Source organism: Gadus chalcogrammus, chromosome 2, assembly GCF_026213295.1.
Source record: "Gadus chalcogrammus isolate NIFS_2021 chromosome 2, NIFS_Gcha_1.0, whole genome shotgun sequence".
NCBI lineage: Eukaryota > Metazoa > Chordata > Actinopteri > Gadiformes > Gadidae > Gadus > Gadus chalcogrammus.
Genome location: NC_079413.1, coordinates 20,529,709 through 20,554,777, shown reverse-complemented (window position 1 = coordinate 20,554,777; position 25,069 = coordinate 20,529,709). Strand labels below are relative to the sequence as shown.

The window sequence follows — 25,069 nt, the reverse complement described above, 5'->3', positions numbered from 1 at the left end:
TTCCAACCACCAAAGCCTACGAGTGTGCCTTCACTCATATTTTTACTGATTCAGTATTAATCCCGCAACACCAAGTTCCCGCAATCATCATTTATTTCAATAAATAGCTTATGTTTTGGTTGTTTCCAGCACATTTAGGTCAATTCAAATTCTTGTACTTTCAACACTGTTACGTTAGGCAAGGGTTAATGAAGTAGACGTTCCTGGTTCTTCAACGTCCTCATCAATGTGAAGTAGACTGAACCGCGACAAGGAGGAGAAGGTGGTCCGTTGCTGGGCAGCGCTTAGGCACCTCCGCCTCCGGTGGTGGTCCCTCAGCGGGTCTCAAGCTGGAGACATTCGCCGCCAACAATCCCTTTCTCCTCCATGTCGTGGTTCATGTTCTTGAGGGAGTCAAAGCCAAAGTTCCTTCCCCCCAATTCATTCTCAACCTTGGCTGAGATAACCCCCAATACAAGTCTCGTTAATACCAGAGACGAGAGTCCGACGTGTTATGCGCCATAACACCAAAAGCAGAACGGTTATCCAAATAACAAGGAAGTGTACAACACTTGCGTTACAGTCCTGGAGCTCTATATCTAAATAATATCATATAATACATAGAAATCTATATCATTTAATACATATTATCACGGCCACAAGCTGTGTGCGCCTCCAGACGATATTATGAATCACAAACGACTTTGTCGGGTTCTGCGACGTCTCTGGTTCTTCCACTTTCACATCAACCTGAAGTCGACTGAACCGTGCCGGCTGCCCGCTGCCGGGCGATGGTGCTGTCATGCCAAATTTGTACCGGCTGCCAAATTTGTACCGGGCGCGTCATCCATACGTAATCCATTCCAAACCTGCCTGGCAACAGATGATTGCGTCGTCCGTTGCCTGGCAACGGACGATCGCGTCGAATGACGTGTAAGGTTCACGAACATCCGCGAACCTTCAAGCTTGTTCATTCGCACTTGTCCGTTATCTGTATTGTGCTATTTCGTCCTTGACCTGCTTTAAACACTCAGTTTACTTGCTAAATCTGATTAAACAATTAAATACAATACAAATATAAAGTAAAAACAAGTGTTATCTAGCGATCCGTTTTCTGTATTATGTTATTTCGTCTTTGGCAACATGAGCGCGAATGTTTTTTGAAACCCGCTTTAAACACTCAGTTTACTAGCTAAATTTGATTAAACAATTAAATACAATACAAATATAAAGTAAAAACAAGTGTTATCTAGCGATCCGTTATCTGTATTATGTTATTGTGTCTTTGGCAACATGAGCGCGAATGTTTTTTGAAACCTGCCCGGCAACGGACAACCCTTACGTAATCAGTTGTCCGTTGCCTGGCAACGGACAACTGTTGACGTGCCCGGTACAAATTTGGCAGCCGGTACAAATTTGGCATGACAGTGCCTCGCGGCAACCGGCGGCATGTCGCAGTTCATGTACTTCAGCCATTCAAAGCCAGACCCGTCGCCAGACCTGACTCTTAAGGGGGGCATATCAAATGCATAGGGGGCCACAATTATTATTAGCCTAGAGTATGTATATTTTCTCTATTCGCGCAGCACATAATCATCACGTTAAACATAACCAACAGCAATATGACCCTATAGCTATAGCCTACAACATCACATCATTCCTCATCATTTAAAGCAATACATTACATAGAAGCAATGCTATGAATATATATCCATAAAACACTGGACTATGCAACATATTAGGTGTAAAAGCAGTTAACAGAGAGATATGCATTGCCATTAGGATAGGATAGGATATATTTATTTGTCATTGGACAGAAGTAGAACGAAATTCAGTGCACTCACGTACTGGTCTCATTTAAAAAGGTAACATAATAAATAATAAATAAAGAAAGAAAATACATTCAACATTTCTTTCACTCACTACATTCATGTCATACACTATACCGTTAACTTAGTGCCATTGTATGCCTAAAAAAAAAAATAGTAAAAAAATAGTATGCCTTAAAATAGTAGTACAAATATGTAAAGTGCTGAGCATTGCATTATAACCTCTTCATCAACATATCCTTCCACTCAGACGTAAACTTGTGAGTTAGGTCCTTTTCAAAAGCAAGCTGAATCAGCTGGGCCTTGCGTCTGTGCAGCATACCGCGCCGATGCTCTGAGGAGACGTTTTTCAACGTGGAAAATGAGTTTTCACACATTGCTGTGGAAGCTCCTAAAGTTAGGGCAAGGGTGTAGGCTGTGAGAACAGTCGGCATAGCCTGGAGTGCACAGTTGAATTTGCTGAATTTGTCAGCTTCATCAGCTTATTCCCTTTCAAAAAAAATAATATATGTTCTTCTTTCAAGCATGAATAAAGACACCAAGTCCCTCTGTCATGACTTTGTACGATCAAAATTCTTGTAAAACTTCTGACCCTTGGTATTATGTTTATTTAAATTAAAATAAGTAACTTATTAAAATAAATCAATTTTATAAGCTGAGGGCGTTTTCATGAGCCTCATAGTATTAGAACATGTGGTACTTGTTGATTAGCTCAGTTGTTATGGCAATGAATACGCCCTCAGCTGATAAAATAATGCCAGCGTCTTTTTTCAACTGAAAATTAACACCCATGTCAACTTTTTCTGCTCCTTGCACCTTATCATGCTTATCATGTTACGCAGAATTACTAGCCCCTGCCGACTAAAAAATGAAACAATTCAAGAGGCGGCATAGTTAGAATCGCCTTGTGGTCAACTGTCATTTAATAGTCATTTGACAGATTATGTCAAGGTTTTAAAATTATTATTATTATTATTAGCTGGTCATGTTATAACACAGTTGGTAATCGTGGATTTTCTGATAAAGACTAGCAAGCCTTTTTGACAGACAAAACAGCAGAAACTAGCTTAAGTGTGCTCGTGCTGCCTTTTTGGTTTTGTCAAACAGGAGACGCCCACCCACCAATCAGAGGTTAGAGATTCCTGCAGGAAGGTTGCGCTCGATTTCACTAGCCCATTTGTGCCTGTTCATTAGTGTACAGCAGCTATTCTCTCATTGCTTGTGTAAAAAAAAAAGGTAGAATATTAGATTTGAGGACGAAATGATAGGGTGGGCTAAGGCAAGTTTTGGGTGAGCTTGAGCCCACCCAAAAAAGGCCAAAAAGAAAAAAGGTCTCGCCATTAGAGGCAAAAAAGCCTTTGTTTACCTTGACAGCGGTCAATTATACTTGGCAACGGTGAATTATCAAATATAATTCACCGCCAGAAGTTGTGAAGGGCCCATGCAAGTATTATGAATCACAAACATCTTTGTCGGGTTCTGCGACGTCTCTGGTTCTTCCACTTTTACATCAACCTGAAGTCGACTGAACCGGGCGCTGCCTGCTGCCGGCTGCCCGCTGCCGGGGGATGGTGCCTCGCGGCAACCGGCGGCATGTCGCAGTTCTATTTCATGTAGGCTACGCCGTCTAGGCTTCGCCTTATGGGCTTGTCCCGTGTGCTGAAAATTCAAACTATGCACCTATCAGCGTGGGCACCGCTCACATTTCCCACGGTGTAGCAGCCCTCGACATCGAAATAACCGGAGAGTCTCTGACGGGTGCAACCTTTTATTATGTTGTTCTTTTGTTGCTATGGCACCGTGAAACTAGAAAAAGTAACACAAAATGGTTGCACTTTTACACAAATATATTAACATCAGTGCAGTACAATTTCCATGTTCACAAATAAAAGAATGACAGAAAACATATTTCAGCACAACAAAGAAAACTTAAACGTTTGCATTATTTGCTTCACTTACATAAAGACACCAAAATTAAACATAATCACACTAAAGGCACACAATAAACCAACATACCTCGCTCCGCTTGCCAAGGGTGCAAGACGAGGGTAAATTGAGAGCGAAAAGTTGCATTCACCGGACATTCATGGGTCAGCCGTTAGCTTGCTTCATACGCTATTCACAGACATAAAACGGCATAGAAATGCGACCGGTGTAAGACAAATGAACTATAAAACTTACACACAAAATGTTTCAATATGAACCCAACATTTATATAACCAAAAAACAGGCTTTAAGACATATTAACTTACGTTTTCGACGCGACTACGCGCGAAACACGCATCGCCGTGAATGCTGCTGTGCGCCTCTAAAAGGGTACCGGGTGAAACGTAAACAAAAGGTTCCGGGGCGCAATACAGGTGGATACACAATAGGTCCGTTACACACGGTATCGTGTCTATATAACGCGGTGTATACCGTCGCTCATCCTCCCTTTTCTTTCAGCACTTGTGCTTATCAGCGAGAAATTGAGAACTACTATTAAGAAGATGGGAACTTCAACACGGATCTCCCAAGGCGGTGGCAGCGGCTCGGGCCTTTTCAGGGCCACCTGAGAGCGCTCCTGGAGCTAGGTCCTTTTCAGGACTCCTATGCGCCTCCTGTCCCGCCTCCCTGGCACCGGGTGACGGGCACTTGGCGGGCTTTCGGTGCCTCGAAGCCGACCACGCCGCGGCTGCTATGGCGGCCCCCGTCTCCTGTGTCGCCTGCCGGGAGCTGCCTGAAGAGGGGATCCTCTCCAGGCATCTCTTCTTTTCCCCTGCGGTGGAACTGGCTGACGCCATCGACCTGTTCAGGGCCGGCCCTGACGTCGACGATGGCATCATCGACACCTCCCTGGACGATGTCTTCGGCGACTCGGTGTCCGGTTTTTCCCGCTCTCGGGTTACAACCGCCACCGTCATACAACACGAGGGTCCGCGCCGGATGACCGATCTCTTCCGGGAGATCATGGATGAGGCGGCGGCCATCAAATGGATTCCCATGCCGGCCCCGCCTCTCGCCCACGTATCTGACGATATGCAGGGCGAGTGCTTTCGCACCCCATCTTTTTCCCGGCGGGTTACCCAGTGCCCCTTGTTCCCGCCTTTGCAGCACTTGTTTATTGCTGCAGGTGAGGACCCTTCGACCCTGAAGGCTCCGGTAAGATCCTACACGGATTTCACCAACGTGGAGGGGTGGGCCGATACTCCCCTGGCAGCGCTTCTCTGTCCGGGCGCCGGATGGCTCCCTAACGAAAAGCCGCTGCCCCCCGACCGCCTCCAGAAGCAGATTGTCGGCCTAACGGACAGGGTGTTAGTTTGTGCCTCTCAATCCGCGGCGGCGGTCAACAACATCGCCCTGCTCTCCTCTGCCATGGTCTCCTTGTCGGCTGACAGGGAGGCCTACGGCCCGGAGGAAGCCGCGAGATGGCTGGCGGTTTCCCGCTTTTCCAGCGCCATCCTCCAGCTATGCCAGCCGATAGCCGTTTCGGCCGGCTGGCATATGGCGTGGGCTACCATGATTCAAAGGGTCATATGGCTCTCCCACACTGCGGTGCCGTAACGAGAGCGGGCCAGCCTCGTCCAGGGTCCACTAGCGCCGGATGGCCTATTTGGTCCCAGGTTCTCCGAGGTGCTCGCGCACCAGCAGTCAGTCCGTGAGAATCGTTCCCGGTTCGGGGCGATTCTCACGGGCTCCTCCCGCCAGCAGGCTGGGAGGAAGCTGGGTCTAGGACGGTCCCAGCGTTCCAGGTGGCCGCCTCCGACTCCAGCCCCGGTGCAGCAGCAGCCGCAGCCGCCGTGCACAGGGAGAGCAACAGCACCACGGACCGGGAAGTTCCGGACGCTTGCTCCTACTTTCTCTTTCCCTATTAAAGAAAAAAGTAAAGACCGTTCGGCCGAACGGCAGTACATGGTACCTAAAGAGCGATATTCCTCAGGCCACCTGCGTCCTACGCTTGTGGTGCGCTCCTCCATGTTGCCTCTTTCCCCCTCTCAGCCCGGTGGCTGTAGGGTGGCGGTCGGACGGCGTGTTCACATGGCCTCTCGTTCACCTGCTTCTAAGAAGCGGCGTCCCTTGGAGCCTCATGGACGGATCAGAGACTCGTTGCATGAGCCCGTGGATACGGCCGCTTGTACCGGTCTCCTGGTTCCCCACATTATAAGTGGGGAGACGGGTCCGCGCGCTGTGGCTACAGCCTGCGGACAGCGCATGCACACAGGTGCTGCGGCCGGACGGCTCGCTCCCTGTTCAGCGGGCACGAGCGCGACGTCTAGACAGCTCGTTGTTTTTACAGCTGCTAGTTCTGGTACGTCTCCTACGCTCGCTGAGCCTCCTCCCTTTCATGGGAAGCCCCCCTTGGTTCACACGCAGTGTGGAGGCGGTAGGGGCAGAGGAATACGGGTTATTCCTGGACGGTCTTCCTCAGCTGTTCGGCTCGCCCTCTCTCCGACCGCTATGCGTGTTGGCAAGAGCGGTGCGTTCTGCCATCGTGGTTGGACACCACGTTGAGATGGGGCCATCCCATACAGTTCAAGCGTCGTCCCCCACCCTTTATGGGGTTGGTGGAGACCACGCTACGGGACCCGGCTGCGAGCACGGCTCTAGCAGCAGAGGTGGCACGTCTCTTGGTAAAGGGGGCCATCACTGTCGTTCCTCCCTACGAGTCTCACCTAGGGTTTTATTCCCGCTACTTCCTGGTTTCCAATAAGTCAGGGGAAAAGAGACCTATTCTGGATCTTCGCGTGTTCAACAGATTTGTTGCCACGAGGAAGTTCAGAATGCTCACTGTCGGAGCGTTGTTCCGGTGTGTGAGAGAGGGCAATTGGTTCACATCCCTGGATCTCAAGGATGCTTACTTCCACGTCCCTGTTCGGCAGGCGCACAGGAAGTTTCTCCGCTTTGCCTTTATGGGGATGGCGTACGAGTACCAGTGTCTGCCGTTCGGCTATTCCCTGGCTCCGCGCACCTTCTCGAAGTGTGTGGAGACGGCGTTGGAACCGCTCAGGCGTCAGGGAAAGAGGATTCTCTTCTACCTAGACGACCTGCTTATTCTGAGCAACTCAGAAGAGACCGCGAGAAGGGACACCATGTTGGTGATAAACCATCTCTCCTTCCTGGGTTTTGCCATCAACTGGGAGAAGAGCTCCCCGCTCCCCAGCCGGCAGACAGTCTACTTGGGGCTTTGCCTGGAGCCACCATGACTGCGATGCTTTCGCCTCCTCGGCGAGACGCCATCCTGTCGGCGCTCTCCCGTTTTCACGTTCACAGAAACGTGACCGCACTGTCCACCATGCGCCTGTTAGGGCTGATGGCAGCTGCCCACCCCGTGGTCCCCCTGGGTCTGCTTTTTATGCGCAGACTCCAGCGGTGGTTTGCTCGCCAACGGTTGGACCCCAGGCGACACAAGCTCAGGGTGCTCCTCGTTCCCCGTTCGGTGTCGCCAGACCTGGAATATTGGAAAGGACCCTCCGCTCTTCTCAGGGGTGTTCCCCTGGGCAGGGTGGCGTCCTACGTAGTGGTCTTCACGGACGCCTCGTTGACGGGTTGGGGAGGAACGTGCCTCTATCACTCGGTCGGAGACGAGTGGCGCACGCCCCCTACAGCACACATAAATGTGTTGGAGCTCGACGCTGTGAGGAAAGTGCTGTTGCATTTCTTTCACCTGGTGCGCGGCTGCCACGTTCTGATCAGGACAGACAGCGTTTCGGCAGCGGCGTACATCAACAGACAGGGGGGAGTCCGCTCCCCTGCTCTCCACCGAAAGGCGGTCGAGCTCTGGCTTTGGGCTCATCAGTATCTCCTCAGTCTGAGAGCCCTGCATATCGCGGGCGCCCAGAACTTTGGGGCGGACCTCATGTTTCGAGGCGGTCTCCGCCGAGACGAGTGGCGGTTACATCCCGACATTGTCAGACTGATCTGGCAGAGGTTCGGGACAGCGCAGGTGGACCTCTTCGTGTCCAGGGAGAACACGCACTGCAGGTGGTGGTTCTCCCTCAGCCCTCGGGATCTTCCCCCGTTGGGGGTAGATACGTGGGCACACACACCGTGGCCGCGGGCTCTCCTGTATGCGTTTCCCCCGCTCCAGCTGATCCTTCCTCTTCTGGAACGGGTCAGACAGGAGAGACTGTCCCTGATATTAGTGGCCCCGGAGAACCGTTCAGCTCTGTGGTGAGGGGGGGGTATGGAGCGATTGTTGACGGGGGGGGGGGTGGCCCGGGGCCCCAAGCAATTGCGGGGCCCCAGGCAATTGCCTGGTATGCCTAATGGGATGCAGCGCCTCTGCCCACGGGACGGTGCACCACCCGCCCGATGTCTCGGGACGGCTGTTGGTTTGGCTCCTGAGAGGTTGATCCTGCAGGGCAAAGGTTTGCCTGAGACGGTTATCAACACTATTCAGAGTGCTCGTGCGCCTTCTACTTCTTCCCTCTATGCGGCGAAGTGGTGCGCCTTCTCTAATTGGTGTGAGACGAACCACGCTGTCCCATCTCAATGCGAGGTGGGAAGCGTGCTTTCGTTTCTGCAAAACTTATTGGAAAAAGGTTTGGCCTTCTCCACTATCAAGGTCTATGCGGCAGCCGTTTCGGCTGGCCATGCAGGCTGTGATGGTGGACCGATCTTCAGCCATCCACTGGTCAAGAGATTCTTGCGTGGGGCTAGACGGGTTAGGCCTGTTTCACGCGTGCTTACACCACGCTGGGATCTCCCCACCGTGTTGCGCAGATTGTCCAGGGATCCTTTCGAGCCTCTTTCTCAGGCCCCTTTGGATGCCCTGTCATTTAAGACGGCGCTCTTGTTGGCCTTGGTTTCTGCCAAGCGGGCCAGTGAGCTAACCGCTCTGTCTGTCAGCCCGAGTTGCTTGTTGCTAAACGAGGACAGCTCCTTCGCGTTGCTCAGACCTAATCCTGCGTTCCTCCCGAAGAACATTAATAGTTATTTTCGGTCAAGGGATATTGTGCTTAAGGCTTTTCACCCCCCGCCTCATTCTAGTGAGGCGGAGGCGGAGTTGCATCTCCTGTGCCCGGTTCGGGCGTTGGCTATGTACGTGAATCGCTCGGCCGCGTTCCGCTCCACACAACAGTTGTTTGTGTGTTATAGCGACGCTAGCAGGGGCCGCGCTCTCTCTAAGCAGCGGTTTTTTCGCTGGGTATGTGAGGGTGTTTGCTTAGCCTACTCTCGGCAGGGCTTGGCGCCACCGTTTGGCGTTAAAGCTCACTCCACACGGAGCGTGGCCGCTTCAACGGCTCTACTCAAGGGCGTTTCGGTGGAAGATATCTGCGCGGCTGCGTCTTGGTCTTCCCCCGGCCCCTTTGTCCGTTTTTACATGTTAGACATGTCCAGAGGCTCACTCGGCAACTCTGTGCTGGAGTCCGGGACCCCTTTTACGGCTTAAGAATATAGACATGTTCTTTTAAGCGGCGTGGTTGGATTTCCTCTCGCCGGCTGGCGAGTTGGACTTGATTACCAGTCTTACTCTCCCACCTTTTTTCAAATGAAAAACAGGCTAGGGGTTTTTCTATTGGCTCGCCAATTGTCTGGTGGTTTTGTTTACCAGTGTGGCACTCCCGCCGTTTTCTTCAAATAATAAACGGCCGAGAGAGTCCCCTTATTGGAGAGCCGGATTCCGTAGCTCCGCCCCCGGTGGTAGCGGACCTAATGTGAACCGTGTTGCTCTGGTTTTTCATTTCCTTTTCATGGGGAATCCATGAAGCACGGATTAGAGCCGGAGTCTTTACAGACTCACTTTTTTCTCCCTTGATCATTGCCTTGCTTGATCTAGGAGGAATTAGTTTTTTATTAAGCTGTTGTGTTTTACACTTCCTTGGCTTTTTGAGTCTTAATGTGCTCTGGTGACTTAGGTCGTTTTGACTGGGGTCCAGCAGGAGTACATTGATCGGGCTCCGCTCGCAGCTTCACCTTAGCCCATAAGGCGAAGCCTAGACGGCGTAGCCTACATGAAATAGAACGATAGTTATGTTATTATAACTCTAGTTCTATGATTGTAGGCGTAGCCGTCTAGTTTCCCACCTGCTGTACCCTCCAAATGCTGAAAGAAAAGCGTGGAGGATGAGCGACGGTATACACAGCGTTATATAGACACGATACCGTGGGAAATGTGGGCGGTGCCCACGCTGATAGGTGCATAGTTTGAATTTTCAGCGCGCGCGAGCGCACGCACGGGACAAGCCCATAAGGCGAAGCCTAGATGGCTACGCCTACAATCATAGAACTAGATTTATAATAACATAACTATCATTCATGTACTTCAGCGAGTCAAAGCCAAAGTTCCTTTCCCCCAATTCCTTCTCAACCATGGCTCAGATAACCCCCACAACAGTCTCGTTGTGAAAATACAAGACACATCAAAGAACCGACAAGAAACACTTGCGTTACAGTGTGTGTATTCACACACACACACACACACACACACACACACACACACACACACACACACACACACACACACACACACACACACACACACACACACACACACACACACACACACACACACGTGGCGCTCGCACGGTCGAGTCTCATTGGCGGGCCAACGTCTCTGGGCGGGCCAGGCAGAGTAAGGGGAGGAGCTGAGATTCTTGGTGACGTCATAAATACAGACATTCCAAATCAGCGCACTTGAGCCTCCGTTTTTTCAAAGGCGAGCAGAACAGCTAGTGCTCGTTTTACACCAAACGTAAGTTTTAGCCATTGGGGGACATAGGCAGGCTAGGGGAACTCATATTTATGTTAGAAAACCTCATAAAGTGAGATTTTCATGTCATGGGACCTTTAAGGCACTTCCTCGGACAAGCCTTTACTTTATATTTAATCATCAAAAGGTTAGGAAGGACATTTGTTTTGTTCAAGTTACTGGTGTCGAAAGTACAAGAATTTGAATTGACCTAAATGTGCTGGAAACAACCAAAACATATTTATTGAAATAAATGATGATTGCGGGACCTTGGTGTTGCGTGATTAATACTGAATCAGTAAAAATATGAGTGAAGGCACACTCGTAGGCTTTGGTGGTTGGAAAATAAAGGTGTTGAGGATCATCTGATTCTAAAGGCCTCTGTCACGTTAAAATTGTACCGGGGGCGAAAATTGTACCGGCCTACGTCATCGTTTGTTTACATCCTGACAACCTGACAACCTGCCCTGCAACAGACGACGCGATGCAGAAAACATGTTTCCAAACGACGAAATAACATAATACAGATAGCGGATCGCTATCTGAATTATGATATATAGCGATAACACTTGTATTTGTATTGTATTTAATTGTTTAATCGAAACAATAAAGAAACTTGACCGCGAAACGGGCGATCGCGTCAAATGACGCGTCAAATCACGTAGGAAGGTTCTTGAACATTCTAGACTATGAAACCTGCTTAAAACACTCAGTTTACTAGCTAAATTCGATTAAACAATTCAATACAATGCAAATATAAAGTAAAAACAAGTGTTTTCTAGCGATCCGTTATCTGTATTATGTTTCATTAACCCTCCTACGTCATTTGACGCGATCGCCCGTTTCGCGGGCAAAACATTTGTCATTTGACGCGATCGCCCGTTTCGCGGGCAATTTTTTTTATTGTTTCGATTAAACAATTAAATACAATACAAATATAAAGTAAAAACAAGTGTTATCGCTATCCATCATAATACAGATAGCGATCCGCTATCTGTATTATGTTATTTCGTCGTTTGGAAACATGTTTTCTGCATCGCGTCGTCTGTTGCAGGGCAGGTTGTCAGGATGTAAACAAACGATGACGTAGGCCGGTACAATTTTCGCCCCCGGTACAATTTTAACGTGACACCTCCACACACCGGCGCCGCAGCGCAGCGTCGCGTATTTTACGCGCGTCAAAAGCACGCCCCTAGCACCAACAGGAGGCGGCGCGACGGCCGCGCTGCAGTATAAAATCAGGAAGTCACCTGTCAATCAACCGCAGCAAAGACACGAAACGCTATGGGTGAGTAGCCTATTGTAGCCTAGTTTATTTATTTTCCATCTTTTTGGCTGAATAGTTGGAAAAATGTAGGCTAATCTGCGCAGTGAAAGTATGTTTTCAAGCATCAGATCAACTTAGTTTGTAGGGCACTTTATCGTTTTATTGACTGTCATTTCTTATTTATTTTATATTTTGCAATTATTCATCTACTGCATCAACAATCTCAATATCTGCAGGACCTTCTATTAAGCCTTTTTAGTATATAGTGCAGTCACCATTTAAGGCCAATTGTTATTGTGTGTATTTATTGTATTGAGCTCCTGGATGGCTTTATTGATCCCCATTGGGACCAATACAGTATCTATCTATCTATCCATCTATCTATCCTTAACATAGCCACACATTTACATGTATGCAGCCAGTAGTTAGCCATTTTAATTGAGCAAGCTCTTTTACATTTTATTGAGTTTTTTTTATTTCAACAGAACAAATAACTGTTGCCAGACAGAGGGGGGCTGCCCTTCTTCTCCTGCAAGGAGCAAGGAGAAGACGAAGGGTTTGGGTGCACCCCATCAATGAACGGAGACAAGAACAGGGGGTATGCCACAATCTGGTCCAGGAGCTCCGTGCAGATCCTGAGAGGCACGCCAATATTTCAATTCGCTACTAAGTGTGCATGTTGAGAATGTTTCTATGTGAAGCACTTTGAGTCTGCTTCATGTATTAAAAGTGCTATATGAATGAAGTTGCCTTGCCTTAAATAAAAAAATATATATTACAAGTAATCTGGTTTCTACCTACATGGTGTGATTATATGTGACTTGATTTCGTCTATTTCCCATTATGGTTAATGGTTTGGGTACTTAGTCCACCATTGTTGATTTCTCACCTGAAGATCCAATCTCCAGAGCTATGGCTCGCCAGGCAATGTCCTTTTTGGAGTTGTCTTTGTAATGACGGGAACTTTGGTCATACAATTCGACATATTTTTCCACCTCGTCGACCAGTCTCTCATCGTCCATTCTCGTAATTGTTTATCACAAACGAAAGAGGGCGACATCCAGTGGTGAGGGGTAGATATGGAGGTGCCTACGGGACCCGGGATGTACAAACCAGCTTTTACAAAGCGCTTTTTCAGGGGCGGCGACGCTCGGGAATAGAACATTGTCTCGAAGAGTAGTTGGGCGGCGCGGCGCGGAACGCTGCCGCGCGGCTAGTCGGCGCCGGTGTGTGCTAGTACACCCGGAATAATGGGGGCAGACTTTTTGACGCGACGCTGCGGCGCCGGTGTGTGGAGGCCTTAAAGGCTCGATTCCACCGGAGGCGTACGCGCCGCGGGACGGCTGCGCCGCGGTCACGCAGCTGATCGCTTCCACTATAATCAATGAGACCATTTCCACCGGGCGCGCCGCGGAACGTTTCAGCAGCGTCCCAGGTGCGGCGTGCCGCGCCGCGGCGCTATCTTTCCATCCAATTCTATTTTTGCCGCGAGCCGCTGCTAAACCGCGTCAATTTCGACAGAGCAGGTCGAGCCGGGCAGGAAGTGAAAAGTAAAAGCCATAGAGCATCCGGTCAATTTTCAAAATAAAACATAATACTCAGCTCATGTAACTTCACATCAACATTATTACGTCATGACCGTTGGCACCAGGTCAGCAGTCAATCAATCAAAGAGTCTCAGAGGGTCGGCAACATGGACGACGAGAGACTCATTGTCGAAGTTCAGCAACATGAAGTCATTTATGTACCAAATCATCCTTTTTATAAGGAAAATGTCAGAAAGGACAAAGCGTGGCATTTAATTGCAATAGTTTTGGGAGTGGAAGGTGAGTACATTAGGTTTAGGATTATCGCGTGATCTCGTGATCTCGCGATCTCGCGTGAATACGGCTGGCTCGCAAGGCAGCGCTACGCTGCCGTTACGCGCCCGGTAGGAATGGACGCAGGGCAGAGGACGCAGCCGTTCCGCGGCGCAGCCGTTCCGCGGCGCGTACGCGTCCGGTGGGATCCCGGTGTAATAGTCCTCCTGCCAGAAACTCTGCTGCTGCTGTCGGTCTTGCATCTTGTTTATTTTTTTCTTTTCCCGCATTTCCTTTCCTTTTCTGATCGCATTCCGTGTTATTGTCGTTCTACGATCCCACTTCTGACACCATGTTACGTTATGCTGCGTTCGAGTATTCTCTGCGAACCGACTCGGATCTCGGATCTGACGCCACGCCCACACACAGCGTTTTATTATTTCGCTCCGTCGTTGGAGGAAAACATGGACGCCACCCGGAAAGCTGTTGTCGCGGTAGCATTGGCAGAGGACCAGGCGCTCCAAAATAAGTAGGCTATAGGCCATAGTCAAGTCAAGTCAAGTCAAGTCAAGTTTATTTATATAGTACATTTAAAACAACAGTAGTTGACCAAAGTGCTGTACACAAATACAATATATTTGTGTACATAGGCAGAGATACGGACGCAGTAAGGTATTGCAGTAATACGAGTGATTGAAATTACCATTTAAACCACCAAAGTGGTCCAAGCACAATGAAAACAGTTCATACTTCAAGTCACAATGGGCGCAGCCATCTTGAATTCTGTCTCGGAATTTTGCTCGGTCACCACCGAGTTCAACCGAGATGGCGAGTTCGCCATCCGAGGAAAAGGGGCGTGTTTGTGCGTGTCGCTAGGCAACGTCCTCGGACCTCCGAGACGGATGGATATTAAAACGCAGCAGAGACGGAGCTGCAAACAACGTGTTTACTCCTGAACCGGAAGTCATCTGTCTCCCCCCTAAACGGGTCCGTGCAACAACATACATATAGCTCTGCTATATTCTTTACACAACAGACACCAGTAACTTGAACAAAACAAATGTCCTTCCTAACCTTTTGATGATTAAATATAAAGTGGTTATTCTACTTTTCTTCCACGTATAATCCAAATCATGGGATCAGCATGTTTTTAAAATAGGTCTATGAGTACCTTGAAAAGTGCAACACCAATAAGATGTATTATTATTAATACAAATCCTCTTTGCTTATGGTTGGCCAGATCTAGTTATTTAGTTCCTTAGGCTATTAGGCTCCTCCATGCTCAGGCACTACAGTAAACCTGTACTAAGTGCACTCTGTACTTAATGGACTGCACAAACACTTTATGGGTAGTTGAAATAGAACAAGATCTTTTTATCTTTTTACTGGTTTGAATGATAAACCTAACCCTGGTTGGCACTAAGGCAAATTCCAATCAACTGTGTTGATTGGAATTCCTTTTCCTTGGAATTCCTTTTCAATTATTTTGTTTGTACTTATTTTATTTCCATCTAATATATATACTTTGACTCTAACCCTGTGTAGTGGTATGAGGCAAGACTGCTACTTAGACACAGGCTTCTGTTTTACCACACCCTCTCCGGCTCGTTCGCCAATCATTGTTTGTCGAGGGGATAAAAGTAGGCGGGACTCTCTAAATCAACGTCACTTCGCCCTGGGCGGGACTTTACGTCCTACGTCACTCGCTATGGGTGTGCATGTGTGCGCGTAGCCGTCACTCGCGATGGGTGTGCATGTGAGAAAGGTTTGGCTTTTACACCTCGTTTCCACATACGTATGTTTTTCGTATCCGTGCTTCCGTAAATTTACGGAAGGGGGCGCTAGTGTTTTACGTACGGACTGGCCTGCCAGGTACTTACATGTTTTGTGAAAAACATAAAAACTTTCATACGGTATCTCCGTAAAAAACGACGGCGAAAGTTAAATTTTTTGAACGTGTATTACGGACATACCGGACAGAAATTTTACGGAGGGGAGGAGTCTCGGAGGAAAAACGGACATTACGGAGAATCACATAGGAATGAATGGACTTTCGGTCGGAGACGGTTGGATCGCATACGAGAATGTACGTATGTGGAAACGAGGCGTTAGTGTCTATGGGTTGGTAATAACGGTTCTGATTTTTCTGATGGAAAAGTGGTCTTTTATTTCCATAATCTTTGTTCAGTGAACGCATAAACCCGTTTGTAAGTTAGCAGTTAAAGAAAATGCGATCTCTTTTTTTACAGTTACCAACGACCAACGTTTAAAGACTGATGATTGGGGGTTCGATTCCCTAGTGATGCATGGTTTTTTCTTTCATTTTGGACTGCACACACATCGCGAGTGACGGATGCTTGCACAATGTACACACATCACTGTCTTTACAATTTCTAGGCAACCGAAGTTTAAAGATTGTCAAGTGGTTAACTCTTGAATCACATGTACTAAGACCTGATGGGTTAGTGGTCAGAGAACAACTCATTAACGCGGGGATAAGGGGTTCGACTCCTTAATGAAGCTAGCTTTTTTCTTTCATATTGGACTGGATGTTTGCATGCCATTTAGCGTAACTTGTAATTTAGGATGAAGAAATGTTACTGGGGTTAAGGTTAGGGTAACGGTAAGGGTAAGACACAAAGTGTTTTTGCAACACAATATTTCTTACAATAACACAAAGTCCAAAGTTTTGATGACTCCAATAGGAAACTTAAGATACCTAGAGAAATGCGTGAGTGCTCACAAAACATCAACAAGTCAGCAGTGTGGTACAGGGTGGTCATTTCTGATATACATTACAAAAGCTGAAACTATTAGCCAGGAGTGGGAAAGATGCAGACGCAGACGTGGGAAGCAATAATGCCGCGTTTCCACTGCAGGGTGCGGAACGGATCGGATCGCAAAGGTGCGGTAGGGAGGGGGCGGTATAGCCCAGGGCCCCGTTTCCCGAAAGCATCTTTAGCCTAAGTGGATTGTGAAGTGCGTCGAAAGGGCATCGTAGAGTTTTCACCGCGTTTCCCGAAAGCATCGTTGGTAACGAACGTCTTGAAAACGCTCGGAGCTAACGAGTACTCCAGGAGTACTCGTAGGTAGGCCTACTCGTAGGACGCTAAGAGCATCGTCAGCCTACTATAGCCTCAGTGGCGTCACCATCGGACATTCCGTGTATTGGATGCGTTTTATTAAAACGCATTGCGCCTTTATGTTCTTAGTTTGGTGATTAATAAAGATTATTAATTAATTTATTAATAAAGATGTTAAAATGGCCAAAATAAAACGGGACAGTCCAGAAAATGTTTGAGCAGGCAGGGCACTCAGAATATGTGAGAGAAAGTGGGGGGATTTGTGCAGACTGTGACATAGGCTACTCATAGAACATAGCCTAAAATAACCCCAAAAATTAAAAATTAAACAAAATAATGAATGAAAGAAATGAAAGAAAAAAAAAATGAATGAAAGAAATGAAAAAAAAAAAAAATGAATGAAAGAAATGAAAAAAAAATTAACGGCAAAAGGAGCAGGCAAAAGGCTGGGATATGTCCGATGGAGGACTCGCGGAACACGAAGGAGTCGTGAGTGCTTCCAGGCCATCTCGCTACGACATCCAGGATGATGCCCTGATGGTCGCACACCACCTGGCAGTTGACAGCGGCATATCCCTTCCGACAGATGTAGACGTGGCCATCAACGTGGGGCGTGAGAATTGGAATCAAAGTTCCATCCACGACTCCGGCCACTTGTGGGATGCGGAACGACCGAAAAATGTTCTCTTGGGTCGCAAATCTCGTCTCTGCTGTGGAAACGGACGTGTCGCGGTACGAGACGAAGGAGGCTGTATGTCACTGCCTGGACCGATCTGCACACTGACGCCTTGCACAGGCCCTGGCCATCTCCTACCACCTGCAGGAAGCTCCCTGTGGCGTAGAATCGAAGGGCGGCCAAGAGCTGCACTTGCGGTGTGAGCGCAAAGCTCCTCCTTGTAGCACGTCTGAGGTCTTGCCTGATCGCCCCAAGCAGCTGTCTAATGGCCTCCCTGGCCATCCTGTAGCGCTGTATGACTGCCGCGTCAGTGTAGACCTCGAGGGGGTCAAAGTTGTCCCGGATTCGGCCATTGATCGCAACAAGGCGACTCCGGGGACGCCTCGGCCTCTCTCTCTCTCTCTCTCTTCCTCTCCCTCTTGCGCACGGAGCGCTAGCACACATCAAATGATCAATCAAGGAAACTTTATGCGGAATCAGATTAAGTCGGCTCTCTTTGCTGCGCAAAGCATGTTTCAGAAATCAGCCCATTAAGATAAATGTAGTTGTCACACAAGCTATTTTTAATTTTTTGTCATATGGAATTATTTCAGGGGGGAAAATGCCGTGAAACGCACAGTGCATTCAGGATTAGGACTGATATATGTCGGCTTAAGCCTAATCAATTGTGTTTTAATGTCTTTAGCATTCATATAATTGCAGTCTATTTTTTTCGTAGGCTACTCTGCTGTTGTCCTTGATGGGGAGATATTTTAACCCTTTTTAACACAATTTTCCTGCGACATTCCTGCGTCTCCCCCTCCTACGGAGCCCATTTCAGCACCGTGTCAGTAGACAGTTACAATCCTACGACGTCGTGAGTGCAGCGAATGCGCGTTCACGTTAAGAGGAGTTTCGGGAAACGCAACAAAGAAATTATCGATGGTTCGAAAGATCCATCGGGAGAATGATCTTACAAGCGAAGATCCATCGATATCGGGAAACGGGGCCCAGCTCAGTTCCGAGGTTGCGTTTCCACTGCCGACAGTACCCTTGGTGGTAGGCCGGATGTCGATCGCCGCGGCAGCTACGTAAACATCGTAAACAACGTCTTCCTCCCCAAGAATGCAGACGAACGTCTCCACCTCCTTGTTCGCCCAAGCAAGCGTTTTACGCAACATGTTAATTGTAAAGAATAATACTTCGAGGCTACTGTTTGTTTGTTTGTATCCCAGCGTCACCCGGAAGTGATGATTCTGTCGACCAATCAACGGAGGGGGTGTGTAGCTAGAATTTCCCGGGACCCTTTCAGGCGTCTCGTCTCGTTTTCGGTACCCCAACGGAGGAGTCCCGAGAACGAGGCCAGAACGGGTACGGCAAAGTCCGGGTCATGCCCACTTTTGGCGGTGGAAACGCGACCCGATCCGCACCTTTGCGATCCGATCCGTTCCGCACCCTGCAGTGGAAACGCGGCATTATTGCTTCCCACGTCTGCGTCTGCATCTTTCCCACTCCTGGCTAATAGTTTCAGCTTTTGTACTGTATATCAGAAATGACCACCCTGTACCACACTGCTGACTTGTTGATGTTTTGTGAGCACTCACGCATTTCTCTAGGTATTTTAAGTTTCCTACTGGAGTCATCAAAACTTTGGACTTTGTGTTATTGTAAGAAATATTGTGTTAGACACACCAACAAACAGTTGCCCGTTGCAAAATGGTTCAGAGTTTAATATAAGTAGTTAGGGTTAGCTGGTATGGCGTTATCTGGTATGGCTATAGTCTAATGTTAGCTTAGTTTGTGTTGTTTCGTCATGTTAATCGCTAGTAATAGTAAGTCCTTTGTAGAAATATAGCCTATCATCACAGACTGTAGGAATGTCACCCGCCACCCTCCATCGCGAACGACACTGATGCTCGTAATCCTGTAGTGCAAGGGAGTTCGTGCACAGATCCCTGAGACAAACGGCTACCCGCACACATGCACACCCATAGCGAGTGACGTAGGACGTAAAGTCCCGCCCCGGGCGAAGTGGCGTCGATTTAGAGAGTCCCAGCTTGGAGGGGGTAGGGGAGGGAGAGAGCCGAGGGGGGGAGGCCGCCAGTGACATGACGTCATGCATAGCGCTTCCTACAATTCGTTGAAAGGTAAATTACATTTTATATACTCATGTTGAAATATTATCTTTAAAATGCATACATATATGCATGCTCATTGTTATTTGATTCATAATGACTCTTAGAATAATTAGAATTCATAATAATGGTTGTAACTTGTATTCAACACATGCAATGCATGCTGTGTTATGACCACAGGACGCATGCTATATAAAACATTTAGGTAGCATGTTATGCAATAAGAGGTAAGAGTAACCCTAACACTAAATGCTATGTTAAAACATAAAATCAGCATTGGCCGTTTACAGGCCCTATGTCAACCACCTGAATGGTTGGTTTATTGGTTGTAATTTGGATTCTGTGACACTCTTCTCAACTACACTTTAATGGGTTGCTGTTAAAAAGGTATTCAGAAACTGAAATCGGTTAATGTCCGTTAATCACATACAATGAGGCCCCTGCACATCTGTCAAGAAAGGCAACGGACAATAAAATAGAAAAAACAAAGTTTTAAGGTTGTGCATTTGTACAAACACAAAGTGAAACTATTTGAACTTTAACCTGGTCAACAGATTAAAAAAAATACAGATCCGAAGAGTTATTTCCTTGGCCGGTTCTGGATTGTAGGAGAATAACACCCGAGTGAATCTTTGAGGTATACAGCCTGGTAATCTACCCACATGGCCCTCTAAAGACGCTGCCACGCTGAGTGAGTGAAAGGCTCTGTGAGAACGTCTGTTCTGGTGGACTGTGCCAGCCGCTGTCAGCACCAGAACACAACAGTACCAAGTATTGCTACTGTTGTACCAATAGCCCTATTAATTTAAATGAATGAATTTACATATATAGCAACCGCAATAGGACAATAACGCATCCGATAATCTATCTACTGACAAAGGTTTTGCAGTCGTTTGATTAAAAAAGACTGCAGTGGTTTAAAATCCTATGAAATGCCACATTTCCTTTTTTGTGGGCGAGATGCATGTGTCGCCTACTGGTCAATAACCTGCCTTGCAGTTACTGAAGTCTGTCCGGTTCCACCAATCCCAGTGCCCTCTACTGGCTAAGGACGGTACTTCCACCCGCGCCACAGCCCTCTGCTGGTCCTGGATGGCACTGCGTATGGCGGCCGGCTACGGTTACTGCAGTCTCTCAAATTCCACCCAGGCTACCGCCCTCTGTTGGCTGTCGATGGCACTGCGGATGGCAGACAGCAGGTCGTCCGTGCTGCTCCAGCGGCTGGGCTCCAGCGTGTGGTGGAACAGTGGAAGAGTCTCCAGCTGCAGTTCCTCCCTCCGACACAGATCCTCAATCAACTTCTCCTCTCCGCACTGGGGAAACCACTTCCTGTAGGAGTGCCAGGTGAAGATTGGTTAACTTAAGATGGGTCGAAAGACAAAACCAATCGGTGTGATCAATCCATCTTAACCGTCTCTCCTGGCTTCTCTCAAACATCCCTAACCAATACAATCTGTCCGCAAAAGATTGGTTTAGAGTAAATACCCTGTAAGATTGTTTTTTAGGCTCATTCCAGTTCAGTAGCGTTGTGATAATGAGCTCTAATAACCCGTTTAGCTGAAGCGAGAAGCTGATGACCAGGTGCCTTAGGAGGGAAGGGGTGTGGTTGATGTCGCAGTCATTTGGTGGATCAGCTCCCCAATCTCGATGAGCAACAATTAAGTTATGATACAGCCTTGAGCAGATGCTGTCATCAAAAGGTACTCACAGCAGGTAAGGTAGAAACATCTTGCTCAAAGTTGGCTATAGGTCGACTGCAGACATTGTGGTAAAAACCAAACATTTCAAAGATCCTAAACGCTACACTAAACTTCCACCGTTTCAACCTCAAATCGTCTGACTTGCACAGAATGTCTAAACAGTTAAGTTTGTCTCATTAACGATGACATTGTGTTCTGATTTGTTTAGGGTCAGAGTTAGAGTCAGGGTTGGCGTGAGGCGACTGAGGCAGCGATGCATACTTCAGTCTCCCGTACTTCTTGTTCTTGGGCTGGATGTGGATGACGATTGGGTACACTCCCTGCTTCAGCAGGCCCTGCACATTTGCCAGGCTGAGCTCCAGCAGACAGTGCTTATCCTGAGAGAAGAGAGATGGGGCAAAAGGGGGAAAGGGGGGTAAAGAAATAAAGATCAAGAAATCCCTTTGCTGTTATTTGTCTAGTACATCTTATCTTATCCTGATGTGGAAACCAGAAGAAAAGTGTACCCTTAAGACAGATACCCTGGAGATACTTTTACTTTTAAAGAACTTGTACTCTGGAGGGACTTTTACTCTGAAGTACAGATGCCCTGGAAGTGGAGGTACGATTGAAGGACCAGGGGCCTCATGTACTAAGGTTGCGTACGCACAAAAACGTTCGTTTTTTGCCTCTGTTCATGGTGCCAGGTGATCGGATTAAGAGGTGAATCTCAGGTCCAGAGGCCTATTTAAATGAAATTGCATATTCAAATGAGGGCGTGGACAGGGAGGAGTTTGGCACCTCGGCATGTGCGCTCAATTCCACGTTCATTGAGATGTACAAAAGAAACGTGCTTGGATCCATGCGTTCGCACACTTTGATGCATCTGAATTTATTTGTGCGTAAGACAGTTTCTGGGTTTTGGCGTACGCCAAGTTTCAGTATGAAATCCACGCAAGTCTTAGTACATGAGGCCCCAGTACCCTGGAGGTACTTTAACTTTGAAGTACAGATACCCTGGAAGTGGAGCTACTTTAACTTTGAAGTACAGGTACCCTGGAGGTAATTTAACTATGAAGTACAGTTCCCGGCGCTGGTTCACCTGGCTGACGATGTCTTGTATGGACTGCAGCCTGATGCCCAGAGAGTCGTCTGGAATCGAGGGGTTCAGCATAAACACGTGTTTCTGGCACCTCTCGGTGGCCGGGATGGGTTCTGCAGCACATAAGGGAAAGGAGTGTATACAGACGGCATCCATGAATCCCTGTTTGAGAAGCTTGAGAGGAACCGTTGGACATTTTTTATTCATTTGAAAAGCTATTAAAAAGCTATTAAGGAATAAATAACAATGAGCTCTCAATCTACCAAATATAGATAGTTTCTGTTGTTGGTTGCAATATCTCGCAATCTACAGCTTCAAAAGTGCTTGACAGATAACACTGAGAGATGACATCATGTGTGTGTGTGTGGGTGGGTGTTTGTGTATCTATTTGTCAGTGTATTGTTGTGTGGGTGTGTGTGTGTGCGTTTGTGTGTGCGTGCGTGCGTGTGTCTGTAGCGCACCTGGAGGGCAGGTGTTGAACTGCAGCTGGGACATGGCGGGCTGCAGCAGCTGCTCTATGAGCCCCCTGGAGAGCGGCGAGGGGGAGAAGAGAACCGGCCGCCGCGCCCCCGCCTGCACCGGCTGCACCAGGCTGTAGGGGATCAGCTGCTCCTCCTGGCCTGGGAGGGGGGGGCATAGAGACACAGACACACGTATAGACACACACACACACACACACACACACACACACACACACACACACACACACACACATATAGACACACACAAAACACACACACACACACATATAGACACACACACACACACACATATAGACACACACACACACACACACACGCATATAGACACACACACACACACACACATATAGACACAGGCACATATAGAGACATACACGTATTTAGACACACACACACACACGTATATATAGACACACACGCACACACACAGATACAGACACACACAAACAAACACACATACACAGACTCACACACACACATGTAAACAGACACACATATAGACATGCATACGCACACACACAAGAAATAGACACACACACGCAGGAAAACACACACACAAACACACACCCATTGGCACAAGGTCAACACATGAAACCCAGACTGAAGGCTGAACGGTGATGATAACATTGTGCGTGAATCAGGGTCATCTGCGTATCGACTGATCATCTTACGGTGGCTCAGCGTGTAGAGGACCTGGGTGGACGGGCCCCCGGCGCCCGGAGCCACAGCCTTCACCAGACGCACCCGCCGGGCGGCCACCTTCCTGGAGAGCTGCAGCAGAGAACACACATTCTACTTTTTTAAATGAAGGGGATTTTGCTGATGCTTTCATCCAAGGCAACAACCAGCTCGTCAGGAACAGTCAGGTAGAGGCGTCTTGCTCAGGGTCATCTCGGGATGGCTGGTAACCTCCGGTTACCAGCCATCCCGAGGTGACCCTGAGCTTGTGTCAGTAGCCTCGAGGCGGGCAGACGTACCACCTTCTTCTTGAAGTTCTTCTGCTCCGAGGCCATGGTTCTGAGTCGCAGCAGCAGCAGCTGCTGGGCCCTGAGAGGGACAACGGAGCATCGACCGTTACAAGCGTCACATATCATAACACCTGGCAAGTGTATCGACAACCCTGACCCTACCTGTTGTAGTTGGGTGTGACCCCTGACCCTACCTGTCGTAGTGACCCCTGACCCTACCTGTTGTAGTTGGGTGTGACCCCTGACCCTACCTGTTGTAGTAACCCCTGACCTACCTGTTGTAGTGACCCCACCTGTTGTAGTGACCCCTGACCCTACCTGTTGTAGTGACCCCTGACCTACCTGTTGTAGTTGGGTGTGACCCCACCTGTTGTAGTTGGGTGTGACCCCTGACCCTACCTGTTGTAGTTGGGTGTGACCCCTGACCCTACCTGTTGTAGTGACCCCTGACCCTACCTGATGTAGTGACCCCTGACCCTACCTGTTGTAGTGACCCCTGACCTACCTGTTGTAGTTGGGTGTGACCCCACCTGTTGTAGTTGGGTGTGACCCCTGACCCTACCTGTTGTAGTTGGGTGTGACCCCTGACCCTACCTGTTGTAGTGACCCCTGACCCTACCTGTTGTAGTTGGGTGTGACCCCTGACCCTACCTGTTGTAGTTGGGTGTGACCCCTGACCCTACCTGTTGTAGTGGCCCCTGACCCTACCTGTTGTAGTGACCACTGCTTCCTGACCCACCTGTTGTAGTGACCCCTGACCCTACCTGTTGTAGTGACCCCTGACCCTACCTGTTGTAGTGACCCCTGACCTACCTGTTGTAGTTGGGTGTGACCCCTGACCCTACCAGTTGTAGTTGGGTGTGACCCCTGACCCTACCTGTTGTAGTTAGGTGTGACCCCTGACCCTACCTGTTGTAGTGACCCCTGACCCTACCTGTTGTAGTTGGGTGTGACCCCTGACCCTACCTGTTGTAGTGGCCCCTGACCCTACCTGTTGTAGTGACCACTGCTTCCTGACCTACCTGTTGTAGTGACCCCTGACCCTACCTGTTGTAGTGACCCCTGACCTACCTGTTGTAGTTGGGTGTGACCCTTGACCCTACCTGTTGTAGTGACCCCTGACCTACCTGTTGTAGTTGGGTGTGACCCGTGACCCTACCTGTTGTAGTGACCCCTGACCTACCTGTTGTAGTTCGGTGTGACCCCTGACCCTCCCTGTTGTAGTGACCCCTGACCTACCTGTTGTAGTTGGGTGTGACCCCTGACCCTACCTGTTGTAGTGACCCCTGACCCCTGACCTACCTGTTGTAGTTGGGCATGGCCCCGGCCAGCAGCGGCTGGGCGGTGCAGCGGTCCAGCAGGCAGCAGCGCCACTGGTACTTCCCCTGGTAGCGCGTGTCCGTCACGTGCATGATGTCAT

General features: G+C 48.5%; 1 protein-coding gene across 3 annotated transcripts in view; it reads right to left on the bottom strand.

The window, feature by feature from the left end:
- Positions 1-19,027: 19,027 nt before the first annotated feature.
- The window catches only part of zmp:0000000896 (caspase recruitment domain-containing protein 10), a 39,185-nt gene continuing 33,143 nt past the window's right edge, over positions 19,028-25,069 (bottom strand). For 2 of the 3 annotated variants that reach the window (XM_056604902.1, XM_056604904.1), the window contains exons 18-24: positions 24,952-25,069; positions 23,659-23,728; positions 23,353-23,452; positions 22,661-22,819; positions 22,200-22,312; positions 21,380-21,495; positions 19,028-20,747 (exon numbers count right to left, since the gene is read on the bottom strand). The exon at positions 24,952-25,069 is cut by the window's right edge and continues 123 nt beyond it. In XM_056604902.1, the coding sequence (XP_056460877.1) occupies positions 20,540-20,747; positions 21,380-21,495; positions 22,200-22,312; positions 22,661-22,819; positions 23,353-23,452; positions 23,659-23,728; positions 24,952-25,069 (884 nt within the window). In that variant the 3' untranslated portion in view covers positions 19,028-20,539. The remainder of the gene's footprint in view (positions 20,748-21,379; positions 21,496-22,199; positions 22,313-22,660; positions 22,820-23,352; positions 23,453-23,658; positions 23,729-24,951) is intronic. The other variant, XM_056604903.1, reaches the window with a different exon arrangement.